Raw genomic sequence first — 11,857 nt, forward strand, 5'->3', positions numbered from 1 at the left:
TGAGACAGATAGAAGACCTCAGTAATTTTTTCAAAAACTTCTGGGAGAGAGAAAAGAAGTCATCTTTTCAATAATTCTCAAAGCTGAGGAGTTAAATTGTATATACAGTTAAAGTAAATGAACAAACCAGCATAGTCTAGTTTGACAACACTTTTCTGTGGAATAATCATAACCCACAGAATGCTTTGGAATCACCTGTGTTAAGGAAAAATTTACAGAATGAGGATGGAGCCATGATAATCAAGATCAGAGAAGCGTTTCAAGTGTAGGGAGTCTCAAAGAAGGCGGCATAGGCACTCAAGTAGGATAAAGTAGTAATGAAGATGTACATTTTTTGCAGAGTGAAATAGTAGAAAGAAACATGAGAAAAGGTAGGCGGGAGGGGGAGGGGGGACAGGCTGTGTAGGGCTTTGAAGGGAAGGCCAAGGAACTTGACTGATGCTAAACAGTTGATTTGAAGAATTGCTGGAGATAAAATAGCAAGCCAGGGAATTGTTTATATGGTAGTATTTTGGACAGACTGAAGGACAGTGAGGTGGGTGTCCACAAAGCCATCCATATATATAATGATGCTATACATAACGCTTTAAAAAAAATACATAGTTAGCAAGTATAGCAGCTTGCACTTTGCCTGAGATATTTCAAATGTGAAAGATGTATAAACAAAAAAATCCAGTAAAAAATCACTCAGAGCACCTTAAATACACATAGCGCTATGAAGTAAGATTTCTTGCCCCACAAGAGAAAAAGCTGTAAAGGCTATAAAGATATTAAAATGTTGTACAATGATTAAAGATAGCATTTTACAGTCCACATAAAATCAGAACAGGTCTCTGTGGTTATATTTCATATAAATCCACACTTGAAAAACCAACTCATCTGGTCTGTAAAGATGATGAAATACAGACAGCGGCATCAATATAAATCACAGTACCCTATCTCTGAACTGTTTACTAATACCAACAACCACCACTATATAACACTCTACAAACACCAAATCCTCACAACGCCCTTCTGAGGTATGATCCCAAATTTACAGACAGGGAAAAAGATAAAAGTGACTTGCCCAATGCTACACAGCAAGTCAACAGAACAGCTAAGACTGGAATTCACAACTGCCCATCGCCCAAATCCAAGTTCAGTTCACTAGACTGTGCTGCCTCATTTCCCTGCATTGCAGGAGTCACTCAGGATATCAATTATAGATTTCAAATATTGTAGATGAGCCTGCATTTTTTAACCCTCAGGTCATTCTTATCATTAAGAGATTCATTAAGATCTTACCCACAGAAATTTAACAATTTTATCTCAGGGCACCAAGAATACTGTTTCATTTAACATTAACAGTCTTTACACTGTTAAGTTATTTAAACTCTTTTCAGGGCTGGCCTTACCATGAGGCAAACTCAGGCAGCCACCTCAGGTGCCAGACTCTGGGGGGGCACCACTAGGACCCAGAGTGTAGAAAATTGTGTCTGCTACTGATGCATATGTATTCTCTCTGCTCTAGATGCACAGAAATGGTGGAGTGCTGCCTGGAGGAAGGAGGGCACAAAAGACATAACAGGCAGGTGAAAACGTGAGAGGGAACAACAGAAAGCAGCAGGAGCTGCAGGGAGAGAGAGGAGGAGGAGCCTCTTATGTACCTCTCTAGCATCCCCAGGAGCCTGAACTGATTAACACCAGCTTCTCAGGGAGCTTCCTGTTTCCTGCTGCTTCCCTGAACCCACTTGAGGAGAACAGGAAGTCAACTGAAGTAGTAGGAGCCAGTTAGGCACTTAAGACTCTGATATCTTCCCTCACTCAGGCCCTGCTACCAGCCTGCTTATTTGTCCCCTTCAGCTGAGTGTTGAGAGCCACTATAGCTGGCACAGAACAGCAGTCATGACTGAAAGAAGAAAATGCCCCTCTGGGGCAGCATTCAGAAAAAGAAAAAAAGCAAAGGAAGCTTTTCTGTCTAAGAAGGAAGGAGCTCTCCTGAGATACACAGACAAATGTTCATGTTGAGCCTTCCAGTCCCAGTGGGGATGTGAGTGGTGAGGAGATGCCTGATCTTCCAGTTAGAGTGCAGGTGACCTGGCAGCTACTGCAGCATCCATATCTCCATCTCAAATGGATGTAACCATGCACATTCCTGAAGAAAAGTGTAGATCAGAGAAGTGTGTGGTGGAGGCACAAAAAACAGCTGCTGCTGAGTTTAGTTCCTTAAGTCTAGATGATCCAGGACTGTGGACCCACTTGAGCAGTAGCCTGAGGGACTTCCTTGTACTGCGTGGGCCACAGCAAGTGAAAAACTTCATGTTCCCCAAAGACAATGACAATAGAAATTTCCATCCAACACATTACTGATGTGAAATCCCCAATGGTGACAAAGTGGAGAGGCCATGACTTATGTACTCAAAACCCCAGAAGGCTGCATACTGTTTTTGTTGCAAACTCTTCCAGTCTAATGTTCCAGTCACATTGGGTTCTACAGTAACAAAGGACTGGAAAAATCTGGCTAGAAATTTGGCATGCCATGAGAAGGCAGCAAATTACCAGAGAGCATTCCATAGGTGGAAAGAGCTTGAGATGAGACTAAGGTTAAAGGCCACCACAGATGATCAGTATCCAGAAAAGATTGCATCAGAGTCTCTTTACTGGCAAAATGTTCTGAGAAGGCTCATCACCATTGTGAGAATTCTTGCTACCCAAAACCTAGCATTGTGTGGCACTTCAGATCAGCTGTATGTGCCAAACAATAGAAACTTCCTTAAAACTGATAGCTGAGTTTGATGCTGTACTCCAGGAGCATCTACGAAGAGTCACCACCCAAGAAATGTACACATACCACTACCTTGGAAAAACAATTGAAAATGAGATCATACAGTTACTGGCAACAAAAGTCAAACAGAAGACAGATCTGAAGTCAGCAAGATATTACTCTTATTCTGGATTGCACAACTGACATCAATGACTTTAATGGTGCGTTTTGTAACAACAACAGTGAAAATGTCCCTGCAATAGCGACTGTCAGAGAGCATTTTCTAGAATGTATTGACATTGATGATACTACAGGAGCTGGTATGACAAATATGCTTCTTAAAAAGCTGGAAGATACAGGAATTGTGATAGCTGACATGAGAGGTCAGGGCTACGATAATGGTGCCAATGTGAGAGGAAAGAATAGAGGAGTGCAGACACGGATCCAAGAGTTAAACCCTCAAGCTTTTTTTTGTCCCATGCAGTCCTCATTCATTGAACTTGGTCAGTGATGCAGCATCAGCTTCTAGTGAGGCTGCTGAATTTTTTTATGTAATTCAAAGCATCTATATATTTTTCTCTGCATCAACTCACCGATGGCAAATTTTGAAGCAACATCTGGGAACATCCTCTCTGACACTGAAACCACTGAGTGCCACACGATGGAAAAGTCGAGTGGAGGCGATAAAGCCTATCAAACACCAAATTGGGAAGATAGATGATGCCATAGTTGCTATTATGGAGGATAATGCTATGACAGGAACTGTTCATGGGAGAAGAGTGGCAGAGGGAAATGGAGTCACCAGAAACATACATAACTTCAAATTTCTGTGTGGCTTAGTGTTGTGGCATGACATACTGTTTGAAATAAATGTTGTAAGAAAGAGACTCCAAGGCGTTGACCTTGATATATCTGGAGCAATGGAACAACTGGACAAAGCAAAGTCATACCTACAGTCTTACCAGTCAGATGAGGGATTTCAAAACGTTCTGAAGAGCGCACAGAAGTTGGCAGAGGAACTTCACACTGAAGCTATTTTCCCACCCATTCAAGAATACAAGAGTCAACAAAGACGACATTTTGATTACGAGGCACGGGATAATCCCATAAGAGACCCCAAACAACAATTCAAAGTTGAATTCTTTAACCAGGTGCTAGATTGTGCAATTCAGTCAGCTGAAGAATGTTTCATGAAGCTCAAGGAACACAGCAGTATATTTGGGATGTTGTATGATATTCCAAAACTCCGCACTATACCTGAAGAAGACCTACACCAGCAATGCAGGGCACTAGAGACAATGTTGACACATAATGACATGTGCAATATTGATGCGAGTGATGTAGGTGATGAACTGAAAGCCCTGCCAAGATATATTTCAGCAGGATGAACTCCAAAGGCTGTTCTGGAATATATGTACACAAATAAGATGACCACCCTCTTTCCAAATGCTTTTGTTGCTCTGTGCATACTTTTAACACTTCCTGTAACAGCTGCCAGTGGAGAACGCAGCTTCTCCAAGCTGAAGTTAATAAAAACACATCTATGCTCCACAATGACACAGGGGAGGCTGGTCGTCCTTGCAAGCATCTCAATAGAGCATGAGCTGGCCCAGACTGTGGACCTCCAGGAAGCAGTTCAAATCTTTGTAACCAAGAAGGCACGGAAAGCACCACTTTGATTATTCAAACAGATAAAAATGCCAGTGTTTACTATGCAGACAAGAAAAGTTACATTTGCTGTTCAGGTGTTTGAAAGTTAAATGTTACTTAAAATTTTTGAACAAGGCATTTCAAGTTGTTAGTTCTCTTTCATTGGGGTAGGTAGCAGAGCTGTACCATAAGAGGAGTAGAACAGGAAGAAGGCAGAAGAGACGTTTCAAAGTTTTGGCCCAAGTGAGGGGGCATAGGGGCATCATTTGAGCTCCCTGCTTCAGGTGCCAAAATGTCGTGGGTCGGCCCTGCCTCTTTTGACTTACATCCTTACAATGTTTTCCTCTTACTCCTTTCCCTGATTAGACTTTTCTAAGCCTGGTGACCCCACACCAAAGCTCTACTCTACTTTTAACCACTTTTAAATACAACATCTATGTATAAATCCTGTCCCATTGCAATTAAGAACCCAACAGTCTAAGGATTTTCACAACTGCTATAAGCTTCTTACCATTCAAAAATATTAGAATAGTTTATTAAAATGTACACAAGCATCTCAACAGATGTACTTTGTTACTTGATTGATATCAATATTTCCAAATTCTTAATGAAAAATGTATATTAAGATTAAAAGGCTGTTTTACGGACACTCCTTTTAAATGTTTCATCATAATCTGTGTTTTCAAATAATCAATGGTACCAACATTTTACTCTCTACAGAGATAAAACTGAGTATGTGCATTATTTTAAAAATAATAAACTGAAGCAAAAGCTTTCCATGCAAGCATATCCAGGACCCAGGGAAGGCATGATTTTCATTGCAGCATCTGGCTCCTTGGCAGCTTTATAGGCAGCTGTGCTGGCAATATTGGAAATACTTGCAAGTTTGTCCATTAGGCTTCTGAGGGCCATCTAATTTTCCCAAAGCTGTTTTGCTGCTCTACTGAGTCATTCACTGCCACATATTCTGATACAAGTCTAATGGGCCCATGCAGATTCCATGATATATATACACCCACACCCACCCACACTGAAGCTGTTAAAAATCACCCTAGGGGTCCTTTCACAGCACACAGACAGAAATTTGTTCATGATTCTTCTGTTAAAGCCACCCACATTCTGACCCATCACCTGCACACTAGTGTTGCAGATACATTTTGTGGGAATTAAATTAACAGTTTCTCTGGCAACCTTCCCACCAATATACATATAAATGCACAATTAAATAGTCACTGTGTGTGTGTCTAAGACATCTCCACCCTGTGAAAGATGCCAGGAACGTGCCTTTTTGCTGAGGAATCACGAACTCATTAGTACAAGCCATGTCCTGGGAGCTAGACTCACGATAAATGGTTAAGAGGGACGTCTCATTATACCTGAAGAGAGCTTCCGAGCCAACCAACCTCCAAAACACCCTTTCCATTCTCACAAACACAACCCACAACAGGAGACTATCACAGGAGAAGGGACTCCAGTTCTTAACAAGATCATTAATTCGACAAGCTCTAGCGGAGATCCACTTTCTGATTCTTTTCCGGGGGCTTCGCTGGGCTAATGAGTGGGAAGCCTGTGACTGCCAGCTAAGCTCTCACAGCAGAGTCAATACCGCATTGCTGCTGATGCTGCTCATTTTCACAAGCAACAACATCCAAAAAACAGCCCCAGACAGTCCCCCGCAGACCCGGCTGGCTTCTCTGCAGAGAGCAGCCGCGGCTCCGCAGTGTCCAGCCCCGCTGGGGAGAAGGAAGGTTCGCCAGAACTCGGGGTGGGACCCGCAAGCGCAGCCAAGCGCTGGCGGAGTTTGCAAGTCAAGGGGAGACCGCGGCCGCAGAGAGGAAAGCAGCCCGTAGACACCCCCGCACCCCCCCCACCCCAGCCCGCCGGGGCTGCAGCGTGTCTGGATGGTCTCTAGACGCTGGACGGGCCGGGGCTCGGCTGGTTCCCCGCCGGTCTCCCCGGGGGCAGGGCGGGACGGGGCTCGGCTGATGAGTCCCAGGCTCTGCCCGGGGCCCATGGGGAACCTGTCCGGGGTCCCGGTCCCCGCGCGGGGGACGCTCCCTCCCAGGCTGTTACCTGTCATCACTGCCGGGGACTCTGCCGCGGAGGCGCCGCCTCTTCTCCTGCCCCCGGCCACGTCCCCGGACTCCAACTCGCATCCCGCGGCGGCGGCCAGGAGCAGCCCCAGCCCCAGCCCCAGCAGCAGGACCGGGACGGGGGCTCCTGCTGCCCCCGGCCGCCTCCCCGGGGCGCCGCTCAGGACCCGGACCCCGCTCATCGGTGCCGCTGCTGCAGCGACCGCAACCGGCTCCGCTGTGGCGCTTCCACCCCCGCCCGGCTCCGGCTCCGGCTCCGGCAGCCGAGCCGCGCTCCGCCCGCCCCCTGCGCCCCACGCTGCCTCCCGCCGCGGGCTTCCGGGGCTCTGCGCCTGCGCGGAAAAACGTCACCGCGCAAATGTGCCCGATAACTCCTCGGGGAAAGAGGCGCCGGCGAGGGGGCGGAGCTAAGAAGGGCAGGGGCGGGGCTAGCTCAGGGGGCGGGCTGGGGTCCGGGCCCGTCCCTGCAGAGAGGCCGCCAAGGGCGCGCGCCAGCAGCCGGAGGGAGGCGCCCGCTCTGCAGGGGCCCCGCCCTGTGAGAGGCGCGGCGGGGAAGCGGGGCTGCCCCAGCCAGGGGGACAGGAAGCTGCCGGGGGGGGCAGAGGGAGGGACGAGGGAGACGCGCAGGTGGCTCCAGAGCTGGTCCAGGAGAGAAAAACAACAGGGCAGCTGCAGGCAGGAGGCCAGCGGGGGGAGACCCCTGCTGAAGGCAGGCGGGGGAAGGGGAGAGGGAAGGGTTACGGACAACGTCTTTTCAGTGCTTAACTCGTAATGAAAAAGGGTTCCGGGGCTCCTGCAATTTACTTACATTCATAACTGATGCGACAAGCCCTGAGGTGCCAGGGCTATGAACAAGCGAGGGGGTGGGACTCAGCGTTGGCAAGACCTGGCACAAATCAAGCCCTGCTTTCTTCCAGAAAGGACCCACCAGCTGTCACATCCAAGGCAGCTGAAAAACAAATACTGTAACATTTTGTGCAAATTGCTATAGAGGCCCCAGGGAAATTTTGTGATCACACACAGGAAGCAAGGCACTAGAAAGATTATTTGATGGACTAAGATACATTTAACATACTGTTAACGAGTTTGAGACCTTCTGCAGTGGGTTTGGCAATGTGATCGTGAAACTGAAATGCACAGGGATTAGAGTCCATGAGCCTGGGGGGTCTACTCATGATTCAGCCATGAAGTGCTAAGCCTAGGGTTTTATTAATGAGACAAGAGCACCACTAAGGACCCCAAGCAGAAGTACACTTCAATTGAACAGTTCTTTCACAGGCAGTGAGTTGTAGGAGTGAGATTTAAAATATCTTTATGAACAGTTGTTCTAGTGATCCATATTAAAACATTGAGCCACACAATCAAGCTTATGTTAAATTAACTCATAAGTTTAGCATCTTTTCACTGAGGAAGGGACATAAAAGGAAAGCTTTCTATTCTAAAAGGAAGTGAGACATTTTACAAAAAAGAAAATGCTAAAAGTCACATATGTACAAACTATTCTAATTAATAGAGCTAAATGGTATTTGAAGCTTGTTCACATAAAAGCTAATATATAAAACAAAATTGAGCCCTCAACAGGTCCAGGACTTACTGTGGTAATAGCATGAGCCTGTAATGCTTGAGCAGAAGGATTGACTCCCCTAGACAAAAGCAGTAGCAGGCACATTCTTCATGGGGACCAGCCAATAGATAGTGATAAAACTAGACATTCTCCTAGTGTAGGTTGGGCCTGCACTGTGCTCGGTGCTGTACAAGCAAATAAGCCAATAGGGAACCCAAACTCTTAAGGTGCTCAAGGCCCTTCACTCCAACTGAAGTAACAGAGTAGAGAACCAGGACCTTTAAAGACCAGGCCTGTGGTCCCTGCTGTACAGCGTTTATATTCTAATTTCAAGCAAAGATAGAATAATTCATACACATAGCATACCAGTGAATAGTACAACGTGAAGCCATATAGAGGGGGGAAATATATTCCAAATATATTTACACACAAAAAATATATTTTTTAAAATAGTAAATCTCAAAATATCTCTGCCTTTGAGGAGGCTATGCAGGGAAAATGAAGGTTACTTACCTGTAACCGAGGTTCTTTGAGATAGACTCTACATATTGCCAGTCGTGGGGTGCTCCGACTGGTGCAGCCTGAATGGTAAAATGTACTAGCAGTAGTCATTGGAGTGTCCACACACCTCCCTTGGCCTTCCCCTCACTGAGCTCTGGATGTTCTAGGGCAAGTGTTTAGAACTGTAGTGCTCCACTACCTTAGTTCCTTCCCCTCTGACCCCAACCATTTGGTAAGTAGGACTGCAAGGTAGTGAGGAAAGGTGGACGTGAAGTGTGAATATGCAGATCCATCTCAAAGGACCTCAGTTATAGGTCAGTAACATTCATTTCTTCCTTTGAGTGTCCTTTTCATATTCCCATTCATGGGATAGATTAATAAGCAGTACTCTGACCCAGGATGGTGAGACCCAGAGTTCTAGTTAAACAAGGAGTGCAGAACTGCCTTGCCCAATTTTGCATCTGAGCTAGAGTCTGGAGTCTAAAGAATAATGTTAAGTAAAAGTGTGACCAGAACTCCAGGTTGCTGCTCTATATATTTCTACCAGAGGAATATGTCTACAGAAAACCATACAAGTTGCCTTTGATCTAGTTGAATGAGTTTTGTTGCCGGGAGGAGTGGATAATCCCTACAATCAGGGCCAGCTCCAGGGTTTTTGCTGCCCCAAGCAGCAAAAAGGAAGAAAAAAAACCCAAACAAACCCACAATCATTATCTGCGGCTGTACCGCTGCCGCTTCAGTCTTCGGCGGCAATTCGGCGGCTGGTCCTTGGCTTCAAAAAGGAGTGAGGGACCCGCCGCCGAATTGCTGCTGAAGACCCGGATGTACCGCTCCTCACGATTGGCCACTCCAAGCATCTGCTTGCTGGGCTGGTGCCTGGAGCCGGCCCTGCCTACAATTTATAAGATTCATAAATGCTTAATGTAACCCATCTAGACAGTCTGTACAGAAACCTTTTTTTAATTTTTTTTGTCCATGACCTATAAACAGCCTTGAAGATTGTCTAAAGGGGACTGAAAAGTATACCTTTCATTGCACTTTAATTGTCTGTCCACCACATTAATGACCTTAACACTTGTTGTGGAATTAATTTTTTTTTATTCATGCCATCTAAACCTGGTATTTCTTTGCTAACCAGTGCAGAAGGTCTCTCATCTGAAGACAAGCAAAAGGAGTCACTGCTGTGGATGATGCCAGCAGACCCAGCAATCAAAGGAAGAAAAGAATGAATTGTCTTGGTAACTGGTGGAGGCAACGTATATATCTGTTTATTTTAATCTCTCTCTTGTCTGGGAGAAAAGCTCTCTCCACAGTTAAGTCCGATATGGCTTTTATAAAAAAAGACTCCTTTAAGTGCATTTAGACAGGACTTTTCCCAATGTATCTGACCTCCCAGACTGACAAATGGTGAACATATTTGATTTACATGTACTAAGATATCTTCCCTGGATGACATTTTTATTAGACAGTCCTCTAGGTGCGGGATACATATGTCCACAGCTTTCTTAACTATGCTGCTACAACACACAGGCATTTTGTAAACACCCTGAGTGCTGTACACAACTCATAAAGGAGGACATTGTACTGAAAATGGTCCTGTTCAACACTGAAATGCAGGTACCTCCAAGGACATGGCCTTACAGAAATGTGGACATATTTATCATTGAGCTCCAGAGGTACACACCACTCCTGGAGAGAAAGAGAAGGTATTATAGAAGTTAGAGACAACATGCAGAAGCATCATTTCTTTATATAAGGCAATGTCTACACTACCACTTATGTCAGCAAAACTTATGTCACCCAGAGGTGTGAAAAAACACCCCCACCCCTCCTGAGTGACATCAGTTTTGCTGGCGGAAGTGGCAGTGTTCACAGCATAGCTGCCACTGCTCGGCATAGAGCAGCTACACATGAGATTTTACAGTGGCACAGCTGCACCTATATCTGTGCTGCTGTAAACTATCTAGTCTAGGTACAGCCTATCTGTTCAATCTCTCTAAATCCAAAATAAAGCAAAGGCCTATTTCTTTTTTGGGGAATAGAAAACAACAAGTAAAACCCATTCCCTCTGCAATCTCATGGAACTACCTCTGTAGCACCTAACTGTAGTAGAGATTGAACCTCCTTTTTAAACAAATCGAGATGACTTTGATCTCTGCCCAGATATGAAGCTGGTGGTTGTTAGGGGAAAAGGTTTGAATTAAATTATGAAACCACATGAAATAAACTTCTAAAATGCATCTATCCAATATCATTATCAAAATGGGACTGGTACCCAAACTGTGGATAAGTAATGTCCAAGTGGACTGGCTTGAAGCTCTGTGTCAAAGCAGATGTCTTAGAGGAAACATAGAAGATGAACATGAAACTTTCCCTTTAATATTGTAAGGTTTAAATTTCTTCCTCGGTTGTAGCTGGTGGTGTGGGATATAATAGGTGGAAATGATATGACCTTTTCTCATAATTGTAATGAACTGAAGGACATAAAGGAGTTCGGATTGCATTTGATATTTATGTAATGAGTCAAATAAGGCCTCTCTCCTGTATTAAAGAAACCTAAAGATCTAGCAGTGGAGCTTACATTTTTCATCTTCTCTAGTATTTCATCAGTCTGAACAGTAAACAGACTGACTATCTCCTTCAAAATGGAACATCCACAATCCTCATTTTTATTTTGCAAGGGAGTCCTGCTGATCTTAACCGTCCGTGTCTCCTTAATGACAGTCAAAGCTACTGATCTTGCTGAAGTATCTGAGGAGTCAAAAGCTGATCTCAATTGTTGCTTAGCAACATTCAGTCCTTCAGCCAAAACAGCATTGTATTATTTTTTGTGTTTCTCTGGAAGAGCATTAAGAAAAAGAGGACATATTGCTCCAGAGATGGTATTTGTACCTAGCCATGACAGCTCCATAGTTGGAAATGTGCATGTACAATGCAGCTGAAGAAAATATTTGTCTTCTTAATTATCCACCTTCTTCCCTTCTTTATTGATGCAGTAGAGTGATTTTGTGCAACTTTTGATTTGTGAAGTGCCACTTCAACCACCAACTGATTAGGAGGCAGATGAATATGAAATGTAGCAAGTCCTTCTTGATGGAAATGATGTAATTTGTCTGTCTTCTTAGACAGAGGCTGAGTGGTGGAGGAGGTCTTCCAGACTGCCTTTGCTGTCTGAAGCAACCCCCTCTAACAATGGAAGTGTGGTTCATTATATAGCCTGTGCCCCAAAAATATAAAAGATTGCAGGATGTGATGATTTCTCTACAAAAACAGAAGCAATATCTAACATCTTTGACACTTGGGATA

General features: G+C 44.7%; 1 protein-coding gene across 1 annotated transcript in view; it reads right to left on the reverse strand.

The window, feature by feature from the left end:
- Positions 1 to 6,683, reverse strand: part of STIM2 (stromal interaction molecule 2) — a 135,722-nt gene extending 129,039 nt beyond the window's left edge. The window contains exon 1 of the mRNA XM_045019731.1: positions 6,467 to 6,683. Coding sequence (XP_044875666.1) covers positions 6,467 to 6,668 — 202 coding nt within the window. The 5' untranslated portion in view covers positions 6,669 to 6,683. The remainder of the gene's footprint in view (positions 1 to 6,466) is intronic.
- Positions 6,684 to 11,857: the final 5,174 nt, after the last annotated feature.

The sequence above is a fragment of the Mauremys mutica genome, chromosome 5 (genome assembly GCF_020497125.1).
Source record: "Mauremys mutica isolate MM-2020 ecotype Southern chromosome 5, ASM2049712v1, whole genome shotgun sequence".
In the NCBI taxonomy this organism is placed as follows: domain Eukaryota; kingdom Metazoa; phylum Chordata; order Testudines; family Geoemydidae; genus Mauremys; species Mauremys mutica.